The 25,766-nt window shown below is 50.0% G+C and overlaps 2 protein-coding genes across 14 annotated transcripts in view; one reads left to right on the forward strand and one right to left on the reverse strand.

Moving 5' to 3' along the window:
• Positions 1 to 1,540, reverse strand: part of ERC1 (ELKS/RAB6-interacting/CAST family member 1) — a 124,723-nt gene extending 123,183 nt beyond the window's left edge. For 12 of the 13 annotated variants that reach the window (XM_083180947.1, XM_083180945.1, XM_083180944.1 and 9 more), the window contains exon 1: positions 1,406 to 1,540. The gene's annotated coding sequence lies outside the window, so the exon portion shown is untranslated. Of the gene's footprint in view, positions 1 to 1,275 lie in introns of all 13 variants that reach the window. The other variant, XM_083180940.1, reaches the window with a different exon arrangement.
• Positions 1,541 to 7,252: 5,712 nt separating this feature from the next.
• NUF2 (NUF2 component of NDC80 kinetochore complex) lies at positions 7,253 to 23,370 on the forward strand. The gene is made up of 14 exons (XM_083180954.1): positions 7,253 to 7,417; positions 10,712 to 10,890; positions 11,596 to 11,670; positions 12,695 to 12,771; positions 13,938 to 13,999; positions 14,083 to 14,180; positions 14,261 to 14,334; positions 20,652 to 20,748; positions 21,064 to 21,126; positions 21,301 to 21,438; positions 22,002 to 22,142; positions 22,228 to 22,403; positions 22,537 to 22,672; positions 23,128 to 23,370. Exons 2-14 carry the CDS (start codon positions 10,768 to 10,770, stop codon positions 23,254 to 23,256), a joined length of 1,389 nt encoding a protein of 462 aa, XP_083037080.1. The 5' UTR covers positions 7,253 to 7,417; positions 10,712 to 10,767; the 3' UTR covers positions 23,257 to 23,370.
• Positions 23,371 to 25,766: the final 2,396 nt, after the last annotated feature.

Here is a 25,766-nt window from a genome sequence, read left to right on the forward strand (position 1 = left end):
GCTTATATGTCCAATTATTGATGCATTTATAAATGATGGAAAGGGCAAAGATTGCAGGTAGGTATGAAGGAGCCCACTTATTGGCACCTAGTACCTACTGCAATAGTGTTAGAGGCTGGCACTGCCCAAGTGTACCCCTAACAGAGGCTAGCAGTGTCTATATGTACCCATGCCAGAGACTGGCAGTGTGCAGCTAGAACACCAATGTTATTCATAGTACAGCTTGGCAGTACCAGGTCTACTTTTTCCAGTTTTACAAAAACCAGGGTACACATCCCACAGCAGGGAGCTGCCCAGATATAACAACCCTGGGCACACATTGGCAGATACATGACTTATCTAGCTACAGCTTAGGAATGTCCATATATACCCATGCCACACACAGACTGGTAGAGCCTATATACAGAAATGCCAAACAGGATGGCAGTGCCCTGCATTACTCATGCCACATACTGGCAGTGCCCATAAAGAGACATGCCACACAGACCCAGCATCAGCAATGCCACACAGACTGGTAGTGCCCATCATCAGCCATCACACACAGACTGTCAGTGCCCAGCATCAGCCATCACACACAGCCTGGCAGTGCCCATATAGAGCCATCAAACACACACTGGCAGTGCCCTGCAACAGCCATCAGACTGGCAGTGCCCATATAGAACCATGCCACACAGACGGTCAGTGCCCATACAGCACCATGCCACAGACTGGCAGTGCCTATATAGAGCCATCGCACAGACTGGCAGTGCCCAGCATCAGCCATCACACACAGCCTGGCAGTGCCCATATAGAGCCATGCCACACAGACTGGCAGTGCCCATATAGAGCCATCACACACACACTGGCAGTGCCCTGCATCAGCCATCACACACAGACTGGCAGTGCCCTGCAACAGCCATCAAACACAGGCTGGCAGTGCCCATATAGAACCATGCCACACAAGCTGGCAGTGCCCATACAGAACCATGCCACAGTCTGGCAGTGCCCATATAGAGCCATCGTACAGACTGTCAGTGGCCAGCATCAGCCATCACACACAGACTGGCGGTGGTCAGCATCAGTCATCACATACAGCCTGTCAGTGCCCATATAGAGCCATGCCACTCAGCCTGGCAGTGCCCAGCAGCCATCATGTTATCCTGTGCTCTAGACACAGGGAGGGTCCCCGCATCCTCATCACTGGTTGGATCCGCTGCCACACAAGCCTCCCGCAGACCCCGGCATCCCCATCCCGCACTCCGGCCCCGATGCTGCCACCTCAGACCCTGCATGTACCGGCTGTGAGGGGTGTAGAGAACCCAGTCAGATCCCCGGTATCGGGAATGCGGCAGACTCCCACCGGGCGTGCCGCTTCCTGATGTCTGTCCGGTGTCCTGCCCCTTGTCCCGCTGTCATGTCCCCTCACCTGCACCACTGTCCCCGGTCTCCTCGCTCAGGTTCAGGGCGGAGAGCGGATCGGGCTGTGACGTGCGCGTTCACCAGCGCAGCGGAATGTCCCAGCTGGGGCACCGTACACTACAGCCTCCGCCCATACTGCTACGCCCCGCCCAGCAGAGCCGTGACTGGCAGCCCAGCGCCGGCAGTGGAAGGCGGTGCCACGCTCTGGGAGGGGCCAGACCAGCAGCCTTAGCGGCGCGGTCCTCCTCTGTCCTTGCGAGGCGGCCATGTTGGGACGGGCAGGACCACAGTTGTCACTGCACCCGTGTGTATACTGGCTGGCGTGCCTCCCTGACGCTGCTGGGTGACGTCACCTCACCTGTTCATAATAAACAGCAGCCATACATATCCATTCGCACATTTAGTTGCCAGAGGGGATTTCTACCTGAATGCTGGCTGCTGCAAATTGGCAGCTGTGCAGTAAGGTCTGAATTACCCCCAGTGTAATTGGGTACATCCCACTATAATGGCTGCCCTGGGGTCTGAATAATGCTGGCCATACATTAGCGCAACCTGCATACGATGCTATAAAACACATACGATCTACTGCGGTCGGGATGGCTTGCGGTCCTATCATTTGTGCAGCGCTTGTGATCAGTATAGCGACCTCTCGACCCACGAGGCCACGCATCGCACCAAAATACCTCACGCTGTGCCCACAATCGATCGCATAATCCTTTAAAATCGTGCATCGGGGCCTAGAATTTCCTTGTTAATACAGTTCATGCCTACCCGAGTCCCCACCTGGTTTCTGAGTAGAGACCACTTGGGGATGGGAGGAACGGCCTAAAAGCACCTATTCGGAGACATCGAGTACGATCTCTTACGCTGCTTCTGAATCCTTACTGAGCGGCCTACGCTTGGCTTATCCATTACCAGAAATCCAATCCATTTCCTCCCCAGGGTCCGGCTCTATTTCTGCTGCTTACATTGCACAGCAATTGTGGTTGTTACCGGGGACAAGGCCTGTCCTTGGGCAGATGTTCGTCCATTTCTGACTGACAGTCCGGAATAGCCGGTCTCCTCTATAGGAGAGTGCAGATTCCAATTTCTCATTCAAGCGTCCCACATAGAGTTGTTGTATAGCTCACAGACAAGGGCCCTTATTCTGGTTCACTTGCAAATTCCTTCTCAAATGGACAAAACCATGTGCACTGCTGGTGGGGCAGATGTAACAGGTGCAGAGAGAATTAGATTTGGGTGGGGTTTTACTTCAAAGTGAGATCTATATTGCAGTGTAAGAATAAAGCAGTCAGTATTTTCCCTGCACAGAAACAAAATAACTCCCTCAAATCTAACTCTCTCTGCACAAGTTACATCTGCCCCCTGTATAACCCTTCTTTTTTCCTGGGTTGAAATACTGGGTTATTCGACCCGGGTTATTGACTGTGGTGCTTTCACATCACACATCGACCTGGAACGAATCAGCAATAACCGGGGTCTGACCCAGGTTACTTATGCGGTGTGAAAGGGGTTAGTGTACCGTGTGGCTTGCCAGGTCATGTAGCCAATGAGGGCAGGTTGGGCTGGCTACTGGCCCATCAGTTACACACCTATTTAACTGCCAAGGATGACATCTAGACGTATGAGCTTTCGGGGAGGGGGGGGGGGGGTTATGAATGCGTTGTCCATATAGATAGATCAGGTCAGCAGCTTCAGTGACTGGGAGGAACTATGTGCCCAATTCAGACCTGCTCGTTACGCAGCATATATTCACTGCCTGGCAAGCAGATAAACACTGCCCGATGAGCGTAGCGGATGTGTACGCTTACACGCGGCCGCACGGAGGAGAAATCATTCCACTGTCACTCAGGGATACGGTCGTATTGTCGACACCACTTAGGACGACAGTCATTAGGTCGACACCGTTGGGTCGACAGGTATCTAGGTCGACATGGGTGAAGGTCGACATGTGTCAATGTCGACATGGTTTTATGTCGACACAGCCTTAGGTCGACATCGGTTATGTCGACAGGTCGGAATGTCGACAAGTTTTTTTTTACTGTTTTTGGAGCCGACATGCGGTATTTCATGCCCTACCATCCACTAGGGCATGGTGGGAGAATAAAATAGTGTGCCGAGCGCAGTGAGGCACCGTGCCCGAAGCATATTGAGCGTAGTGAGCGATGCGAGGGGCTGTGGTTGACTTCCAACTGTGTCCATGTCAACTGTGACGACATTCGGGTCAAAAAACAGTAAAAAAAAAAAAAAACATGTTGACCTTCCAACCTAACCCGTCGACCTAATGCTGTGTCGACCTAAACCCATTTCGACCTTGCCACCTGTCGACCTAACGGTGTCGACCTAATGACTGTCGACCTAAGTGGTGTCGACAATATGATCCACACCCGGCCCTCACCATCAAATTATGTGTCCTCCTCTCATAGATTAAGGTCTATACCAGGGCTGGGCAATTGCAAGGATGCTTTGCATTAGTTTTGCTATGTGGCTATGCTGAAACTGATGCAAGGCATGCTGGGATGTGTAGTTCCTCAACATCTGGAGGGCCGCAATTGCCCGGCCCTGGTCTATACTTACTATATCGGTGATGGGCAAATCAGGGGCTGGCACCGACGTCATGTGACATGGACACACCTGTGTTTGCAGGTGTCCAACCAGCGTTTAGATTGGGGGTGTAATTTTTGTGGGCACACCCCAGTGACAGCCCCCTGTCTGACATTGAGCGAAAGCTCTGGTGATTGTTAAAATGTGAATATTTGCACATTCACAAACCCCCAACATCAGGAACGGGGATGAATTCAGATCGGAACGAACAGGACTGAATCGGACCATATGTTACATAGTAGTTTAGGTTGAAAAATGGCATCGTCCAGTATTACCCATGCCATGCTCAGTATCACCCATGTCGCACAGCCCGGCACTTGCCAGTATTACCCATCCAGTGTCACCCATGTCACACAGCCCGGCATTGGCCAGTATCACCCATGGCATGCCTAGTATCACCCATGTCACGCAGCCCGACATTGGCCAGTATCACCCATGCGAGTATCTGGGTTATGCCGGGTATGCCACCCATGCCCAGCATCACCTATGCCACACAGCCTGGCAATGCCTAGCATTACACATGTCACACAGCCCAGCAGCACCCAGACCTATGCCTCACAGACTGGCAGTGCACGGTATCACCCATGCCTCGCAGCCAGCAGTGCCTTGTATCAACCAGGACTCACAGACTGGCATCTGCCACTACCACCTATGCCACACAGCCCGGCATCACAAGATTGTGCCCACTACCCAGCATTCCCCTGCACAAGGGTGCCGCCACCTTAATGTGTGTGTGTGTGTGTATATATATGACTAGGTGATTCATCGCGCCCTACGGGCGCTCTTCACACCGTCGTAAGGGGCTGCGCCCCCTTAATTTGTGAACGTTTGTATATGAGAAATATGGTTAGAATTGTATGAAAGATGCCCTGTATTGCAACTTAGGTGTCCGTGAATCGCGGGAGGGGGGGTCGCGGAGGGTGCCGCGAATTGCAGGAGGGGGGTCGCGGGGGGTGCCGCAAATTACAGGAGGGGGGGTTGTGGGGGGGTGGATGCTGCGAATCGCGGGAGGGGAGGGATTGCAGAGAATCGCGGGAGGGGGGTCGCGGGGTGGGTTGCCGCAAATCGCGGGAGGGGGGTTACGGGGGCGGGGGTTGCGGCGAATCATGGTAGGGGGGGTCGCGGGGGGTGTGCCGTGAATCACGGGAGGGGGGGTCACGGGGTGGGGTGCCGAGAATCGCGGGGGGGTGTGTGTGTGCCGTGAATCGCGGGAGTGGGGGTTGCGGGGGGGGTGGGGGGGTGTGACGCGAATCGCCACAAGAAAAAATCAACACAGAAAGGTCAACACATGTAAATGTTGACATAAGTGTGGCACTTCATTGGTGTCCATGTCGACACATGAGAATGAATATGAAAACATTCAAAAAATGAAAAAAAAAATTTCAAAAACTCATGTCAACCTTTTTCATTGTCGACCATAGCCATGTCAGTGTTTTCCATGTGCAATTTAATTCTGGAGCTGCCGCGAATCGCGGGGGGGTGCCGCGAATTGCGGGAGGGGGGGTCGCGTGGGTGCCGCGAATCGCTGAAGGGGGGGTTACGGGGCGGGGGTTGCGGCGAATCATGGGAGGGGGGGTCGCGGGGGTGTGCCGTGAATCACGGGAGGGGGGGTCACGGGGTGGGGTGCCGAGAATCGCGGGGGAGGTGTGTGTGTGTGTGCCGTGAATCGCGGGAGTGGGGGTTGTGGGGGGGGGTGTGACGCAAATCGCCACAAGAAAAAATCGACACAGAAAGGTCAACACATGTAAATGTTGACATAAGTGTGGCACTTCATTGGTGTCCATGTCGACACATGAGAATGAATATGAAAATATTCAAAAAATGAAAAAAAAAACCTTCAAAAACTCATGTCAACCTTTTTCATTGTCGACCATAGCCATGTCAGTGTTTTCCATGTGCAATTTAATTCTGGAGCTGCCGCGAATCACGGGGGGTGCCGCGAATTGCGGGAGGGGGGGTCGCGGGGGTGGGTGCCGCGAATCGCGGGAGGGCGGGGTTCACAGGGGTTCCGGTGGGGGGTTGCCGTGAATTGCGGGAGGTGGGGGGTCACGGGGGGTGCCGCGAATCGCGGGAGGGGGGGTTGCGGGGGGGTGTGACGCGAATCGCCACAAGAAAAAATCACAACACAGAAAGGTCAACACATGTAAATGTTGACATAAGTGTGCCACTTCATTGGTGTCCATGTCGACACATGACAATGAATATGAAAAAATTAAAAAAATTAAAAATAAATCTTCAAAAACTCATGTCAACCTTTTTCATTGTCGACCATAGCCATGTCAGTGTTTTGCATGTGCCATTTCATCGTGGGGCTGCTGCAAATTGCGGGGGGGGGGGGTGTGCCGCGAATCGCGGGAGGGGGATCGCAGGGGGGGTGCCGCCAATCGTGCAAGGGGGGGTCGCGGGGGGGGGGTTTTGCCGCGAATCGCGGGAGGGAGGTCGCGGGGGGGTGTGTTTTTTCCGCGAATCGGGGGGGGTCACGGGGGAGGGTTTGCCGCGATTCGCGGGAGGTCGCGGGGTGGTGGTTATGCCGCGAATTGCGGGAGGGGTCGTGGGGGGGTTCTTTTTGCAGCGAATCGCGGGAGGGGGGGTCGCGGGGGTGTTTTTGCTGCGAATCGCGGTAGGGGGGGTCGCGGGGGGCGGGTGTTTTTGCCGCGAATCGCGGGAGGGGGGGGGGCGCGCGGGGGGGGGAGGTTTTGCCGCAAATCGCGGGAGGGGGGCGCTCACCTGGTGGCTGTGGAGTAGCAGTGCTGGGCAACATGGGAAGGCAGTGGGTGTCTGGCACTGTCTGTGGGCTCACTGGGCTGGTTCTCTGTCACATACCTCCCAACATGACCCTCTCCAGGAGGGACACAATGCTCTGTTTCTAGACTTCCCCTTAATGTATGATTGCCATCACCTGTTTTAAACAGGTTAATTTCTCAGAAAGGTGTTCAGCACAGATGAAGGCAATCACACATTAAGAGGAAAGTCCAGGAACAGAGCGTTATAGACACAGACACCCACTTTGAGTGACAGATGTAGCCAAATATATAGGAGATAACCCTGTGCTGCTGTGGGTGCTCCTCCTCCTCCTGCTACACCCACCCCGCCCAGCAGCTGTGCGACTGCGATTGGCAGCCAATCACCCGGTGAAGGGCAGATTGGAATCTATCCCTCTCTGTCTGGATGGAGCCATCCCGGCAGCCTTTGCGGCAGCGCCCTCCTCCGTCAGCGGATAGCGGCCATGTTGGGATGGTCAGAGCTGCACACGTCGCCGCCCCCTGTGCCCGCCCACACTGAGTGTCCAATGCCAGAGCTCCTGTGCGTGTAGCGGCCACGCCTCCCCGACGACGCCGGATGACGTCACGTATTTCGAAAAGAGCCCGGTAACCGCGGTAATAACAAAACGGCTCCTGCGAAGCTACGGTGTAACGTGAGTCACGGGGTTACTGCTTCTTCTGATCTGTATCACATTGGTGTCACTAGTAGTATCCGCTATGTAATAATGGGGTGTGTGTAGCAATGCTGACCACTGTGCTGCAGCCTGAGGTTACTAAGGCGGGGTGTGTAGCAATGCTGACCACTGTGCGGCAGCCTGAGGTTATTGTTGGAGGGTATAAGGTGGGGTGTGTAGCAATGCTGACCACTGTGCTGCAGCCTGAGGTTACTAAGGCGGGGTGTGTAGCAATGCTGACCACTGTGCGGCAGCCTGAGGTTATTGTTGGAGGGTATAAGGCGGGGCGTGTAGCAATGCTGACCACTGTACGGCAGCCTGAGGTTATTGCTGGAGGGTATAAGGCGGGGCGTGTAGCAATGCTGACCACTGTGTGGCAGCCTGAGGTTATTGCTGGAGGGTATAAGGCGGGTGTGTAGCAATGCTGACCACTGTGCTGCAGCCTGAGGTTATTGCTGGAGGGTATAAGGCGGGGCGTGTAGCAATGCTGACCACTGTGTGGCAGCCTGAGGTTATTGTTGGAGGGTATAAGGCGGGGTGTGTAGCAATGCTGACCACTGTGCGGCAGCCTGAGGTTATTGCTGGAGGGTATAAGGCGGGGTGTGTAGCAATGCTGAACACTGTGCGGCAGCCTGAGGTTATTGCTGGAGGGTGTAAGGCGGGTGTGTAGCACTGCTGACCACTGTGCGGCAGACTGAGGTTATTGCTGGAGGGTATAAGGCGGGTGTGTAGCACTGCTGACCACTGTGCGGCAGCCTGAGGTTATTGCTGGAGGGTATAAGGCGGGGTGTGTAGCAATGCTGACCACTGTGCGGCAGCCTGAGGTTATTGCTGGAGGGTGTAAGGCGGGGTGTGTAGCAATGCTGACCACTGTGCTGCAGCCTGAGGTTATTGCTGGAGGGTATAAGGCGGGTGTGTAGCACTGCTGACCACTGTGCGGCAGCCTGAGGTTATTGCTGGAGGGTATAAGGCGGGGTGTGTAGCAATGCTGACCACTGTGCGGTAGCCTGAGGTTATTGCTGGAGGGTGTAAGGCGGGGTGTGTAGCAATGCTGACCACTGTGCTGCAGCCTGAGGTTATTGCTGGAGGGTATAAGGCGGGTGTGTAGCACTGCTGACCACTGTGCGGCAGCCTGAGGTTATTGCTGGAGGGTATAAGGCGGGGTGTGTAGCAATGCTGACCACTGTGCGGTAGCCTGAGGTTATTGCTGGAGGGTGTATAAGGCGGGGCGTGTAGCAATGCTGACCACTGTGCTGCAGCCTGAGGTTATTGCTGGAGGGTATAAGGCGGGGTGTGTAGCAATGCTGACCACTGTACGGCAGCCTGAGGTTATTGCTGGAGGGTATAAGGCAGGGTGTGTAGCAATGCTGACCACTGTGCGGCAACCTGAGGTTATTGCTGGAGGGTATAAGGCGGGGTGTGTAGCAATGCTGACCACTGTGCTGCAGCCTGAGGTTATTGCTGGAGGGTATAAGGCGGGGTGTGTAGCAATGCTGAACACTGTGCGGCAGCCTGAGGTTATTGCTGGAGGGTATAAGGCGGGGTGTGTAGCAATGCTGACCACTGTGCTGCAGCCTGAGGTTATTGCTGGAGGGTGTAAGGCGGGTTGTGTAGCAATGCTGACCAATGTGCAGCAGCCTGAGGTTACTGCTGGAGGGTGTAAGGCGGGGTGTGTAGCAATGCTGACCACTGTGCGGCAGACTGAGGTTATTGCTGGAGGGTGTAAGGCGGGTTGTGTAGCAACGCTGACCACTGTGCGGCAGACTGAGGTTATTGCTGGAGGGTGTAAGGCGGGTTGTGTAGCAACGCTGACCAATGTGCAGCAGCCTGAGGTTACTGCTGGAGGGTGTAAGGCGGGGTGTGAAGCAATGCTGACCACTGTGCGGCAGACTGAGGTTATTGCTGGAGGGTATAAGGCGGGTGTGTAGCAATGCTGACCACTGTGCGGCAGCCTGAGGTTATTGCTGGAGGGTATAAGGTGGGGCGTGTAGCAATGCTGACCACTGTGCGGTAGCCTGAGGTTATTGCTGGAGGGTGTATAAGGCGGGGCGTGTAGCAATGCTGACCACTGTGCTGCAGCCTGAGGTTATTGCTGGAGGGTATAAGGCGGGGTGTGTAGCAATGCTGACCACTGTGCTGCAGCCTGAGGTTATTGCTGGAGGGTATAAGGCGGGGTGTGTAGCAATGCTGATCACTGTGCGGCAGCCTGAGGTTATTGCTGGAGGGTATAAGGCGGGGCGTGTAGCAATGCTGACCACTGTGCGGTAGCCTGAGGTTATTGCTGGAGGGTGTATAAGGCGGGGCGTGTAGCAATGCTGACCACTGTGCTGCAGCCTGAGGTTATTGCTGGAGGGTATAAGGCGGGGTGTGTAGCAATGCTGACCACTGTGCGGCAGCCTGAGGTTATTGCTGGAGGGTATAAGGCGGGGTGTGTAGCAATGCTGACCACTGTGCGGTAGCCTGAGGTTATTGCTGGAGGGTGTATAAGGCGGGGCGTGTAGCAATGCTGACCACTGTGCTGCAGCCTGTGGTTATTGCTGGAGGGTATAAGGCGGGGTGTGTAGCAATGCTGACCACTGTGCGGCAGCCTGAGGTTATTGCTGGAGGGTATAAGGCACCGTGGTGACACCAGCAGCCTGTCTCATAGCTACTGTGTCCTGTTCTCCAGCTGCTTTCACACAGCAAACGTGCTGAAGACCCCGTATTTACGTGCGGTGTGAAAGGGGTTTTAGTTTGCTCTGACCTGTTTTAATAAACGTTTTAAAGACCGGGTCTAAGCAGATTTTGCGGTGTGAAAGCAGCATGACTAGTTCAAATAAACTAGGAGGCAAGTTCAAAGGCAAGGACATATTATAAAGCAAATGTTGGAACATTGCACCAAGAGAGTACATGTAAACTCCAAAGTTGTTGAGAGAGTACATGCAAACTCCATGGCTAAGCGTACTAGTCAGGGCATCTGGATTATCAGAGTTGTACCCATAACATATGGTCTACAACTGTAGGTGGTCAGAAAGAACAGGGAAAACTATGTGGGAGAGTACGTACAAACCTATTATGTTTATCAAATTGACTGGTTTTGAGACCCTTTTATTCTTTTACTACAACAGTAATATTTTTTGATTTACAGAATGAACCATTATCTGCAGCTTGAAGTGTTATTTAATAATATAAATCTACCAGATCTAATAATACTGTGGGGTTTCCTAATACCTGTTATTACTGCTCTATTAATGAGTCTGTCATGTATTGTAAATGTATGTTTTTTTATTTTAGATTTTTGCTGGATTTCTCTGTTTCTTCCCCACATCGTACAGTACACCAGCGCAGATATGAATAAGCTGACGTTTCCCATGTTTTCTGCACAAGACCAGGTTAATTTCTTCCGGCAGCATATATTAACTACTGCTGAAGCTAAAAGCTTTGTGAAGGCTGATCTGTTCCCAAATCCCAAGGTAAGGTGTCTGTCGCGGGCTTGGTCAGGTGTCTGTCGCGGGCTTGGTCAGGTGTCTGTCCAGGTCTTGCTGGATGTGTTCTCAACTTAAAAGTGCGGCTAATTCAGACCGGTTTATTTGTGTCCAAATTTGTCCCCGATGTTCGGGATTTGCGCATGTGCGATTATCCACATGCGCAAACACCATGAGCGAACCTCTTCTGCTAATTTTAACATTGCTGAGCCATTTATATCGTAAAGGAAGGGGGGGGGGGCGGGAGCAGGTGAACGCCCCCTGGGAACGCAGGTGTGGTGATGTCTGCTCAGCGCAGGTGGATGACGACAGTGCCCGCCCCGTATTTGGCGAATAGCTTGCTAAGCAGTGAAAATACCCCCCCAAACTGGGCATTCCCATGGCCCAGCACTGCCCGCGTCCCATCCTCCCCATGGTGAACGGCCCAGCGAGTGAGTAACTGGAATCAGAATCGGCCCCAACGTACCGGCCAATCAATTCCCAAATACCACGTTACAGCCTGTGTTTGAGGAATGGTTGGGTGATTACTTTATCTCAGGTTCACTTTATCTCTCTCCTAGGTTTAGTACATAGACCCCTTATTCCTTGGAAGTCACCCAGCATGCAGCGTAATCTCCTGTTGAGGCGCTATGTAAATGACTTATGTTCTCGTAAAGCCAAACCCGAGGTTTAATGTTCTGAATGACTTTGCAGACGGAATGGATCCAGAAGATCTTCATGCGAGTCCTGCAGGAGGTGTTCGGCCACAGAGTGGAACAGTTCTATATGGTGAGGACCTGCATGATAGCAAGTATACCTGTAATAGGAGAATAATATATGGGCCTCAGTAAGAGATGGACGTGAACCGTCATACACCGCGCGCGCCGGACAGGTTTCCTGGCTGCGGCTGAGCTGTTTCCGCACAAGGGTGTTTGGATCCTGAGCCGGCCCTTCGGATGCAGCACTCGGATCGCTGTCTTTGGATGCAGCGGCGATGTGTAAAAATGTAACGGCAGCAGGAGGGATCTCTAAGGAACGTCGGCATTTCTGCCCATCGCTGCTTCATTCAAAGGGACACGTCCTGCGCCCATCTCTAAATCAGGCCACACATAGAAAAGTGCTTGACACAAGCAGCAACCATCCTCCAAAGGTGCGCACACATTAACTTCAAAACAGTATACAATTTTTTCGCACTGTGAGGGGCGGGAAGGAGACGGGCTGCGCTTGGGCAGCATTTACCTGTTAACACTTTATTTCCTACCGTAGAGGTGAGGAGCAGCATTAGTTGTTTATTATATAGGATATAATTATTACACATGGTACCATAAAACGCACACGGGAGATTTTTTTTTTTTTTTTTTTTTTTTTTTTTTAATGTAAAACCAATAACAGACGATCTGTACATATTAATCGGTAACAAAGAGCGGTCCATAAGAACTGGCTTAATGCATTCCGGCTGTCCAAAGACTTCATCAAGTATTAGCTTTTTAAGCTGACGCTTTTTATATTATATTATAATACATTATTATATTAAGTTAAAGGTTATGTACTTTTGGAGCACTGTTGAATCAAGCACTATTAGGCTCTGTATAATGTTCCTGCTATAAAAGGGTGCCAAATATGGGGGCGTACCCTATCCGTGGCGCCATTAATGGGAGTGCGGTGCTGGGCTCCCCCAAGCTCTTCAGTTAATGTGAATAGATGGCATGCACTCAAACACGGCATCTATTCACACAGCAGCATTTGCTATAGGAGCACAACTCAGAAGTTTGATATATTATATAAACTGTATATTAATATGTTCATGTTGCAGGTGCCGGTGGGCTTAGAAATCCAGTTTCCACATCTTGTTGAGGGATTTGCGCCAGTGGCTCATACTATTAATTTCATGTATGTATACTTTTGTTTTTACATTGATCAGACGGCTGTGTCTGTCTCCTAGTTGTGGATGTTGTTGTTCCATGTGCTCTTTAATATCTTTGTTAGTGACATTGCAAATGGTATTGAAGGGAAAGTATGCCTTTTTGCAGATGATACAAAGATATGCAACAGAGTAGACACACCAGGAGGGGTAAATCAAATGACTGATGATCTAAGTAAACTTGAGAATTGGTCAAGAGAATGGCAACTACAGTTTAATGCTAAAAAATGCAAAATTATGCACTTGGGACTCAAAAACCCAAAGGCTCAATATAGTATCAAGGGTACTATAATGGAAACTACTGAGGAGGAAAGAGATCTAGGAGTCACTATTTCAAGTGACTTAAAGGCAGGGAGGCAATGCAACAAAGCAATGAGGAAGGCTAGTCATATGCTTGGTTGCATAGGGAGAGGAATCAGTAGCAGAAAAAAAACGTAATAATGCCACTGTATAGGTCATTGGTACGACCTCATCTGGAATACTGTGTCCTGTTCTGGAGACCATATCTTCAGAAGGATATAAATACATTGGAGAGTGTACAAAGAAGGGCAACTAAAATGGTTCATGGCCTACATTACAAAACGTACCAGGAAAGACTAAAAGATCTTAACATGTATAGTTTGGAGCAGAGAAGGGAAAGTGGGGACATGATAGAAATCTTCAAATATATCAAGGGTTTTAACATAGTACAGGAGGGAAATTTTCTTTAAAGGAAAAGAAGTAATAAAACACAAGGACATGCACTGAAACTGGAGGGAGGTAGGTTCAGGGGAAATGTTAGAAAGAATTACTTCACAGAAAGGGTAGTGGATAAGTGGAATAGCCTCCCATCAGAGGTGGTAGAGGCTAAGACAGTAGAACAATTTAAACATGCTTGGGATAGGCATATGAATATCCTTACAAAGAAATAAGGAATAAAAAGGGTTGAGTTTACCTGAAGGGTAATAACAGGGGCAGACTAGATGGGCCAAATGGTTCTTATCTGCCGTCAAATTCTATGTTGGGGATCTCACGAGCCCTAGCGATGGGTCTGTGTAACAGGAGAGGCCCTGACTGTATGTGAGCCCTGGTCTGTCATTTTTCCCCGGATTCGTTGCCGTATGTACCTAGTAACCTCCGTCTCTGCGTTTTTCAGGCCACGATTCTTGGTCATGTGCCGAGTGTATGATTTCCACCCGGCGGATGTCTTGAATCCCAGTAAGTGTGATCTGTGATAATGGCCGAGTAACCGCGAGCTGGCCGCTGGCAATAAGTAACCATAAGAACATTGTTTTACGCAGAAGGGAAGCGCACTCTCTACTTGCTGAGCGGGATCGTCAACTTCCTCCACTTTCGTTTCACCCGCAAGGAGATGTACACCGGGTTCTGCATGAGCTATGTAAGACCGGATAAAAGTATAGATCTATAAAATGTTAATGCACTTCGTTTGGGGATGATACCGGTACTGTCTTGTTGCAGAAATCTGCTCTGGAGAACCTGAACCAACAGCAGAGGACAATTCAGGAGTTAGAAGTGAAGCTCAAGAAACTCATGTAAGTGTCTTAGGAGCGAACTCTCCATCCATTATCCCTGTACATCTGCAGGTGAAAAGGACGGGAATATTTGTATTTTAAGGTTCAAAATGTTGGTACACCGTGCAGAAATTCTGGTGCCCCCTTCTCAATGTATAATCCTGCAGGTTTAACTCTTTGGGTGCCAACATTGCTGTGAGCGATCTTCAAAATATCCACTAAAAAATGCCAGCGCCGCTCACAGCGACTGTTCTTGTAGTATAAATAAATACAAATGCGGCCGAGTCAATTAATTGACGTTCAGTTAAAAATTGCACCCAAAAAAAAGAATAGTCGCTGTGAAGTGGAGAGTGATAAACATCCAGCCAATCAGCTCCTACCTGTCATGTTACAGGCTGGGTTTGAAATATAACAGGAAGGAACTGATTGGCTGGTGGTTTATCACTTTATCTATTTCTCTTTCAATGGTCCTGATGACACAGCTCAACACTGGGATGTAGGAGGGTCCGAAGGAGCCAGGTACCTATCCTAAAGCTTTTAGAGGGTAGGCTCCTCCCCTACTGCATCCCGGACTCTTCAGTTCGTGTTAGGTGCCCACTGGAGTGGGTGCTATTCTAAAGAGCTGCGTGAGCAGCTGAAAAATTAGAGTAGTTAGGTTTTTTTTATTAATTTATTAAATTTCACTCTAGCTAGGTAGGCACAGTGTGAGGATTCTTCTAGTGAATCCTCACACTGCTAGCGCAGCAGGAGCTGACAGAAATGCGTCCTGTCAGCTCGCTGTGCACAGGGGAGACGCTGTCTGGCCTCCCTGTGCAGCGCTTACAGCTTCTTTTAAGAAGCTGCCTGGGCTCCGGAGCGTCCTGAAACCGGCTTCACGCTAGGTGGGGATCATGGGGGACAGGCACTCCGTGATGGCGGCGGCCATTTTCTGTGGAGCTTACACACTGAGCTCCTGATATGAGAGGACAGCAGTGTTGTTACAGGCATGTTCCAAGTGGTACCCAGCCGAGGGGGAGATACTGGAACTAGGAAATCCTACTAAGGGAGCGGCTTACTGGGGGTGGTTGGCGCCAAAAGTCACAGACCCCGCAGCAGCAGGGACTTGGTCCCTTCCCTCACTCTGTTTTTGGCGCCTTTCAGAACGCTTGCAGCGGAGCTGAGCTGGCTTACAGATCCTGGCAGAGTGTTTGGATTTCCTGGGCATCGTTTCCCCGCATCTGAAACCGACAGACAGATAAGTGACTGCGTGCATTAACCCTGTATAAGCGCTGTTGTACATTGTATGCACTGTTTGGGTTACTTGTCATCATGTCTGAGCAACAAGCTGTGGTTTTGGGGGAGGGAGCCCTTATTACACTGAGCGCTTGTAATGTGTGTTCACAGAAATTTACACCTGAGCAGATGGCCAAGGGGGGCTTGTGTATGGCTTGCGCTGCTGTGAGACCCATGGGGAGTGAACCCCAGAGGGCAGAGCAGATTGAACCCGCGTGGGCTAGTGCCCTGGGCAGGTCAGTTAATGCCTTAGTGCAATTACTGGACAGACAGGGTGATGCCTTGGTAATGTCTCAGAGACCTATGTCATCATCTCAGCAGTCCTCTGGCTCCTTGCCTCTTACCCAGGCAGATCCTGCCTTCATACAGGTGATGCAGGATACTGCAAAGGGGATCAACAGGTTTAGTGATTTACTAGACAAAATTGATGTTGATGCTGTAGGGACCCCTAAAAGACATTACTCGGTGCCTTTATTGGTAGAGGAAGAGGAGGGAGCGTATACTGATATCCCCTGGGAACAGGGTGATGATTTGGAAGATTCCTCTGCAGCAGGAGTTGAGGATCTTATTACGGCTGTAAAACAGGCTCTAAAGCTTTCAGTGGAGGATAAAACTCCTGCTAAAGGTGTGTTTAAACGACAGCGTAAGGAGGCTGTTACCTTTCCTTCTGATGAAGGTTTACAGGAATTGTTGGAAGGGGCTTGGAAAACCCCTGATAAAAGGCTGCAGATGCCTAAGATTCCTAAGTCTGTACCCCATGCCAGAGTCTCATGCGGAGCTCTGGGAGAAAGTGCCAGTTGTGGATGCCTCTGTGGCACGTTTGTCTAAGGCTACTGTATTACCAGTACAAGGGGGCGCAGCTTTTAAGGATCCTGTGGACAAAAAGCTGGAGGGTAACCTCAAAGCCATATTTGAAGGGGTGGGATTCACCCTACGTCCTCTTATTGTCTCAGCCTGGGTCTCTAAGGCCATGATTGAGTGGGCTAGTGAATTATGCACCATGCTGCAGGCTGACCCTGGTGTATTGCTGCTGGCGGAGAAGCTTAAGGCAGCTGCAGAGTATGTGGTAGAAGCAGAGGAGGAAGCGCTCAAGATGGCGACCAGAGTGTCCACAGTATCTATCAATGCCAGGAGAGTACTCTGGCTTAAGGCCTGGGAGGCAGACAATGAGTCTAAGAAGGCCTTAGAAACTTTAGCTTTCAAAGGAAAGTTATTATTTGGATCTGAATTAGAAGAGATCATTAAACAGGCCACGGGCGGCAAGAGTACGTTCCTACCTGCCCCCACGGCAAAGCAGACATCCAGATTTTTTGCTTTTAGGCCGTCCTTTCGGCCCTCCCCTAGAGGTGGTGCGTCCTTTCGAGGACAGTCATTTAGGGGAAAGTTTCAGTCTTCCAGGGGCAAGGCCCCGAAGTCTAAGTTTGGCTCCTTTCACAAGAAACCTGTCACCAAAGGAGAGGACAAACCCTCCGCATGACTGTCAGGGGATTTGCCCGGCAGTGGTAAAGGTCCACATTTCAAGGACGCATGGGCTTCTCTAGACCAGGATTCCTGGGTGTTAGACATTATAGCCCAGGGTTACAAAATCCCTTTCAAAGGTCTTCCTCCGAGAAGATTTATCCCCACATCTTTACCAAAGGAAGCTCGGCTGCGTACAGCTCTGTTAAGAGCAGCTCACTCCCTGTTAGAGAAGGGGGTGGTGATTCTGGTTCCCAGGGCAGAGTGGAAGAAAGGCTTTTACTCCACTCTGTTTCTGGTGCCCAAACCAGACGGGTCTTTCAGACCAATACTAAATTTGAAGTCTCTAAATGTCCATTTATGGGTAGACCATTTCAAAATGGAGTCTCTACGGTCAGTGCTCTAAGCCTGGACCAGGGAGAATTTTTGGCATCCATGGATGTCCAGGACGCGTATCTTCATGTTCCTATACACCCAGAACATCAGGCCTTGTTGAGGTTTGCGATAGGAGACCTGCATTTACAGTTCCAGGCGTTGCCCTTTGGTCTAGCCACTGCACCAAGGGTATTCACGAAAATAATGTCTGTGATGGCGGCTGTACTGCGGCTCAGGGGAATCACAGTGATACCTTATTTAGACGACCTGCTGTTCAAAGCAGAGTCAGCAGACAAGTTACAGAGTCATTTGGCAGAAGCCATCAGTTTTTTGCAGGCTCACGGCTGGCTTTTAAACTTACAAAAGTCACAGTTGGTACCATCACAGAGGCTCCTATTCTTGGGAGTCATTCTGGATACCCATTTACATCAGGTATTTCTTCCGGAGGCAAAGGCCAGGTATCTGGTCGCCTTAGTCCAGGAGATTCTCAGCTCTCGGAGCACATCAGTGTGGAGGTGCCTCAAGCTCCTGGGGAAAATGGTGGCGTCGTTCGAGACGCTGCAGTTTGCCAGGTTCCACTCTCGGGTGTTCCAGTGGAACATCTTGACGGTGTGGTCAGGAAACACACAGACCATGAAGTCAGAGCAGATAGTGCTGTCTTCGGATACTCGAGACTCTCTGAAATGGTGGACGGACGTGGATTCCCTTCAGTGGGGTCGGTCATTGCAGACTTGGAACTGGTTGGTAGTAACCACCGACACCAGCCTGAGGGGCTGGGGGGTAGTAGTCTTGGACCTGCGGCTGCAGGGCTTGTGGACTCCAGAGGAGTCTGCTCTTCCGATCAACATCTTTGAGCTGAGAGCTGTCTGGAAAGTGATTTCTATGGCGGGAGACAGGTTACAGAACCTCCCTTTAAGGATTCAGACCGACAATGCCACAGCTGTGGCGTATCTGAATCACCAGGGAGGTACACGCAGCAAATTGGCCATGTGGGAGGTGTCCAGAATCTTCCTGTGGGCGGAACAGAATGTTTCAGCTATATTCATACCAGGAGTGAAGAATATAGAGGCTGACTTCCTGAGCAGGGAGGAGCTGAAGGAAGGGGAATGGAGTCTAAATCCCCAAGTATTTTATCAGATTACCTTGAAGTGGGGAACTCCGGATGTGGACTTGATGGCATCCAGGTTCAACCATCAGGTGCCCAGATTTTATGCCAGAACAAGGGATCCACTGGCAGAAGCAGTGGATGCCATGACTACCCCCTGGGAGGGGAATCTCCTATATGTTTTTCCGCCAGTTCCAATGCTGGCGAGACTGTTGAAAAGAATACAGGATCAGGCGATCCCGGTGATCTTAGTGGCCCCAGATTGGCCAAAGAGGTCCTGGTACTCGAGGCTTCAGAGATTGTCTGTGGACTCGTGGCGTCTACCTCTGAGGCCAGACCTTCTAAAACAAGGTCCGTTCAATCATCTGGATTCAGCTCGATTAACTTTGACGGCCTGGCTATTGAGACCGCCATTCTAAAAAATAAAGGATTCTCAGATGCAGTGGTTAACACCATGATTAAGGCCAGGAAATCAGTGTCTTCGACAAATTATTATAGGGTCTGGAAGACTTATATTCGATGGTGTGAGAGACGAAAGGCTCATACATCACGTTTTAAGTTGACAAAAATGTTGGAATTTTTGCAGGATGGGTTTTCTTCTAGGTTAAGCCTTCAATCATTGAAGGTGCAGATATCGGCCTTGTCCATCTACTTCCGGAAAAGGATTGCTATATTTCCGGAAATTCAAACTTTTCTACAAGGGGTGTCTCGGTTGAAACCTCCCTACAAACAGCCAGTAGCGCCTTGGGACTTGTCACTGGTTTTGGAATGCCTTCAGAAGGCACCGTTTGAACCATTAAGGTCGGCGGACCTTAAGTTTCTCACATGGAAGCTGGTATTTTTGTTGGCAGTAGCATTGGCAAAGAGGGTGTCAGAGTTAGGAGCATTGTCATGCAAGTCTCCTTTTCTGATATTTCATGATGATAGAGCAGTTCTGCGGACGGTACCTCAGTTTTTGCCGAAAGTAGTCTCTGCTTTCCATCTAAATCAGGAGATAGTTCTGCCTGTGTTTCAACCCCCAGAGGGTTCTAGAAAAAGGGACAAATTGAGGAATTTGGATGTTGTGCGTGCCTTACGCATTTATGTGGACAGAGTTAAGCGTGTCAGAAAGACTGATACCTTGTTAGTGCTGTATGACATACACAAGATTGGTTGGCCTGCATCTAGGCAGACAATTGCTAGGTGGTTGCGCTCTGTGATAGCATTTGCGTACACAAAAGTTGGAAGGCCTGTTCCGGCTAGAATTAATGCGCACACCACCAGGTCGGTTGCCACCTCTTGGGCGGTTCGACATGGGGCCACAGCTGAGCAGGTTTGCAGGGCTGCCACTTGGTCATCTGTTCATACATTTGCCAAATTCTATAGATTCCATGAGTTCGCGTCGGAGGACGCATCATTCGGGCGAGCAGTGCTGAGAGCTGCAGACCTGAGCGTACCCACCCAAAGGACCGGCTCTGGAACGTCCCAGTGTCACCAGGACCATTGAAAGAGAAAAAAGGATTTTTGTAAGAACTTACCGTTCGAATCCCTTTCTCTGATATGGTCCTGGTGACACAGCGATCCCTCCCTTACGCTCAGTAAGTATGCCAGTGTTCATGATGTTCATGTTAAATTGGTTGATAAACAGTTATTGTTGAAAAATGTGCATATAATATGTGCAGGCGTTTGTACTGAGTTAATGTATTCCAGTGGCTTTGAAAGATTGAACTGAAGAGTCCGGGATGCAGTAGGGGAGGAGCCTACCCTCTAAAAGCTTTAGGATAGGTGCCTGGCTCCTTCGGACCCTCCTACATCCCAGTGTTGAGCTGTGTCACCAGGACCATATCAGAGAAAGGGATTTGAACGGTAAGTTCTTACAAAAATCCCTTTTTATCACTCTTATTTATTTTGAAGCTTGATACATCTTGGCCCATTTTGAGGATCTCTCACAGCACTGTTGGCACTCAAATGGTTAAAAAAAAAAAGGGTTTGCTTGGCAATTTTAACATTTATTTTGACAAATTCGTTTAGCACTCAAAGGGTTAAATTGCAGAATGCGGCCAGTTAAAGACCGGTCGGTCGATCAGGTGACTTCTACTGAAATAGCTCAATAACTATTATTTTTTTTGTTATTATTATTCCGCCGTAGGACGGTCCCACCGGAGCAGCAAGCCGAATTCAAAGCTCTGTCCAGCGATATCCATGACATGCAGCAGACAATAAGTCAGGAATACAGCGCAAAAGATGTAAGTGATCACTACAGAGGGTCTTCCTGTGTCATTTAGTCCTGCGTTCAGTTGTCTTTAGGACTTTTCACCTTGACCCAATTCATGGTTTGGCCAATTTATTATAACGGAAAGGAATCTGCCTAAAATATATGGGAATAATTAGGACGTATTCTGAATTGCGCTGTAATGCGGCAGTGGGAGAGACGCAACAATTACTTTAAATATTTGTAGGTCATCTGATTGAACCTGAACTCCTTTGTTGTAGTATATTTGTCGTCACCCACTCCACCCCATATAATGACCAGCAAACCGTTGTATTGTTTTCTCCTGTAGGCTTCTTATAAGGATAAAATTGCACAGAAAAAAGCCGACTTTGCAGAACTAAAAAAGAAAATGGTGAGTAAAGTGTTCAGCGGGTGAATGTGATGATGGGAATCATTGACGTCCGTGTCATTCCTTCTGTAACGTTACCCCACTGAGATCAGGGTTCGTTCTCAGGCGCTCGCCATGTGTTCTGCATAACAGCCAGTCCAGCCTTTGCTAACTGATACATTTCGCCCTTTGCGTTAGAACGAGTACAAACTTGATATCGCCACCATGAAGGAAGAACAAGAGCGTATGAAAAGTCAGATTGTGGAATCCCCAGAGCAGCGGAAGAGTAAGACCCAGAGGATGAAGGAAAATGTGCACAGACTGAAACAAGCGCGGGTAGGTGATCAGTAGTATGTGCGCCTGGAGACAGAACCGCTACACACTGCATGAGCCCGGCTTGGCCATGGTATAAGCTTACAGCGGATTCCTAGGCCGAGACCATTGTCTGGCTGTAATAGTCCCACAGGCGGCTGTAAACTCTCCAGGCTCCAGGTTGATTGAGAGATGTACATGGTTTATGATTCATATGCCATGGCTGTTCCTATATGCCGGTCCCGTTTCCCAGGAGTGGTGAGGCCGGTGTCTTCTGACATGGATTTCCTGGCCTCTTGCTCTGGAGCGGGGACTGCCGCCCAGAGTAGCCTTAGACTCGAGTCCGATGGTGCGATCGATGGTGGTGATGAGATGCGGCACTCAGGGGTCAGATCAGTATGGGGGAGAAGCAGTATCCAGTTATTGGGGGGGGGCGGCAACAACTGTGAACGCTAACAGGTATCAGCGGGTTGATGGGGAATGATCACTTCCATTGAGGAAGCAGCAATGCAAGTGGTGTCCATCCCTAAATCACACTCTCTATCCGCCATCATCCTCTTCTAAGTTCTGTAACTCTGTGTTCACAGCAAGAGATCAGCGAGAGCTATGACCATTACCGGGAGAGGGTCGCGGCGGCGGCGTTGTGGCTGTCTGATGTAGAGACTTACAATAAGAAGCTACACAGCATTGAAGCCAACCTGCAGGTGTACGGGAAGATACAGGAAGAGGTACGCACGATGTCACTGTGTGCGGAATCCCGGGGCGGAGCTGTATCCGGGAGCGGTCTCATTGTGCGGCTTTGTTTGCTTGCAGACGAGACACAAGAAAGAGAACATTGTAAATAAGAACCTGGAGCTGAATTCGGTGACTAACGAGGACGCGCAGCTGAAACGATCGATCGTTGTAAAGAAGGAGAAACTTGCAAAGTTTGATATTAAAAACCAGAGGAAGCTGGAGGACTATGAGCTGCGGCAGAAAGAGATATTGGAGTAAGTGTGGCCTCCTGCCTGGTGGTGTAGCTTCTGTGATATTATATTGCTGTGTATGGGAAAGATTCGCTCTAACCAGTGTGAGAACAATTCTGGGCACAGTCCTGTATATAACATAACATTGTTTCTGCAGTGTCTGCAGTCACATCCAAGAAAAGAGACAGGCCGTGCACGAGCGGGTGTCTCATGTTCTGCTAGAGATCCAGCAATTCAACAGTAAGAGGGATCAGCTGAATGAGACAGCAGAGGAAGCAAAGAAGAGATTTCAGGTACGATCTCTGATCTCGTCACATCTGCCTGGCCGTGGCTGGGCCACAGCTGCATCAGTGCCAGGTTGCATATTGTGTACTAGTCTATGAGGGATAGTGTTACCCAACATTTTAATTTAAAAAAACAAATTTTAAAATATAACTTCATGTTTAGGATTTGTCTCCAGCTGGTAGGGTATATTATTACATATAGCTGCAAGAGGTTTCTTCTATATTAATGTGTTTTCTTTGTGAACCTTGTGGCTCCTTACCTGCCCCCTGTATAATCTGTCTACGGGTGTATTTTATATTATTTCCATCCAAGCCTTGTATTACCCAGCCAGGTTCCTGCCACTGGTGGAATGAGTGAACTCTGATATACCCGGTTTGCCTGGTGTTTAATGTGATAGGCTCGTAGCGAGGTTGGACTCAGCCTTGTGTCGTATTAATCTCATCTCTCCCTATGGTCTTTCCAGAATGTTATGACAAGTTTCAAAAGTGCGCTAGAAAAATACCACGACAGCCTGCAAAAGGCAACTGATCGCAGCGCCGAGCGGAAACTAGAAAAGATGACTGAGCTGAAGCGGAGGATGAGTCGGCATTAGAGAGGCCGAGGGGACAGAACCTGTTTAGTTGTGTTTATGTTGTGTAATTTTTGTTGTTGTTTGTCATTTTACTTGTTAACTTTTTACAATACAATAAAGGTAACTACACATACAGTGGATAATTAAATTTAGTGGAAATGTATAACACTGATGTATATATGCGTCATGTTATATGTAAATCAGTGATCCCTGATGCAGCTGTGTGTACACATATTCCGTTCATCATTCTCAGGAGAGCACAGCAGCCATGTACAGTACACACCTATAGGAGGTATAAGTAGCGGGAGACCATAACAGAGCTGTGTGTACACATATTCCGTTCATCGTTCTCAGGAGAGCACCGCAGCCATGTACAGTACACACCTATAGGAGGCAGTGGCGTAAGTTTATACCAGGCGCCCGGAGGCAAGATGAATGTGGGTGCCCCCCTCTAACCCCACTTTAATATATAGATAAATACATCTATATATACATAGTAGACGTCCAGGAATCGGCACTCCCAGTGAAGGTAAATAGCTGTAGCCGGTGCCGTCACAAGATAGGGTATATAGGCGGGGATGGTGCGGCACTCACAGCGTAAGAGTGACTTTATTACGCCGTGAGTGCCGCACCATCCCTGTCTATATATACATATAAATATAAACACATACATGTCTGTTGGCACTCAATCCATAATGCAATATACTACAGTGCCCCTCATATCAGCATATGTTCATGGTTTTAAAGAAGGGACTAGGAGGAAATCTCTTATCCAAAAGTTGCATGTACTGTATATAGAGCATTTGGTCTAATATTTTAGGGCCATTTCAGTACACGTAAAGACCCATCAGGGTGCACCTTTATGTGCATTGTCCTGAGGATGGAAAGGGAGACATGGAGATGCAGCGAGAGATGGGGAGAGGGTGATGTCTCAGAGAGGCAGATTGTGTTTGGGTGTTGGGGAGATAGTGAAACAGCAGAAAAGCAGAATGGGAGGTACTGAGGGTGACAGGAGAGGCAGTGGGTGACAGGGAGAGACAGAGGATGACAAGGAGGAGGTGACAGGAAAGGCACAGGGTCATGAGGAGTGGTAGTGGGAGACGGTAGGGAGAGGGTGAAGGGGAGATGGAGTGGGTGATATATAGGGGGCACTAGGCTGGATGGGAAGGTGCAGTGATATGGAGGGGGGACACTAGGCTGGAGAAAGGGCAAAACTGTGCTGAATGGGGGAAACACTGATTGGATTGGCTGGAGGAGGGGGTTTTCTAGCAGAGTGGCAGTTGGCTGATTGGGGGAATGAAGGGGCATACACTGGGGTGGGTGGGTGAGTGAGATGTGTGTGTGTTAGTGTTAGATGTGTGCAGGGAAATTACCCAAACCCCTATTTAGCAACCCCCTACACCACAGTTTTCACTGGCCCTGAAACAGGTGGGTGGACATATGAGCAAACACTTAACATGAGGAGATGTGGACAGGGCTTTAGAGAGCTCTGACAGGCATCTAGACAAGTAGGGTGGGTGGGGGCATGATCACACATGGGGATGCCCACGGCTGCTTAGCCAGGTTCAGATCCAGGAGGAGTGATAAACACAATATACAGTGTGCAGCAGACTCTCCCCCTAGTCCCCTTCCCTTACCTTGTGCTGCTGGTTCTCCAGTCTATATCTGCCTTTACTCAGTGCTGCGCTGCCTGGGCTCAGTGGTGACTGCCTTAGTTTCACTTTCACTCAGTCTCTGCTCAGGAGGGCGGGTCCTCGCCGGGCTCATGAAAAAAACCATGCTTCAATGCTCACACTTCTCCCTTCCCCAGCGCTGTGGTGCAGAGGGGAGCATCGGGATCTGACAGCCACAGTGCAGGTGCCGGACAGGAGGGGGGTGCGCTGTAGTAGGAGACCAGTGCGCACTGAGTTGCTGCTGTAAAGTGTAAATGAGCCATGTAGGCTCCATGGCATGTTTACAGCAGCAATGACATCTAATGGGGAACAATGGAGTCAGCGCCCCCTTCTGGCCAGAAGCCCGGCGGCAAATGACTCCATTGCCTCCCAGAGTTACGCCACTGATAGGAGGTATAAGTAGCGGGAGACCATAACAGAGCTGTGTGTACACGTATTCCGGTCCTCGTTCCCAGGAGAGCACCGCAGCCATGTACATTACACACCTATAGGAGGTATAAGAAGCGGGTAACCATGACGCAGCTGTGTGTACACGTATTCCGGTCCTCGTTCCCAGGAGAGCACAGCAGCCACGTACATTACACACCTATAGGAGCTATAAGTAGCGGGTAACCATGACGCAGCTGTGTGTACACGTATTCTGTTCATCGTTCCCAGGAGAGCACCGCAGCCATGTACAGTACACACCTATAGGAGGTATAAGTAGCGGGTAACCATGACGCAGCTGTGTGTACACGTATTCTGTTCATCGTTCCCAGGAGAGCACCGCAGCCATGTACAGTACACACCTATAGGAGGTATAAGTAGCGGGAGACCATAACAGAGCTGTGTGTACACATGTTCCGTTCATCGTTCCCA

This window comes from Crinia signifera, chromosome 4 (assembly GCF_055691185.1).
Source record: "Crinia signifera chromosome 4, ASM5569118v1, whole genome shotgun sequence".
NCBI classification, from domain to species: Eukaryota; Metazoa; Chordata; class Amphibia; order Anura; family Myobatrachidae; genus Crinia; species Crinia signifera.

Coding starts and splice junctions, on each gene's coding strand:
- NUF2 (XM_083180954.1), top strand. CDS start 10,768: ATGAATAAGCTGACGTTTCCCATGTTTTCTGCACAAGACCAGGTTAAT. Junction 14,181..14,260: donor CCGGGTTCTGCATGAGCTAT/GTAAGACCGGAT, acceptor GTCTTGTTGCAG/AAATCTGCTCTGGAGAACCT. Junction 22,404..22,536: donor CGGCAGAAAGAGATATTGGA/GTAAGTGTGGCC, acceptor TTGTTTCTGCAG/TGTCTGCAGTCACATCCAAG.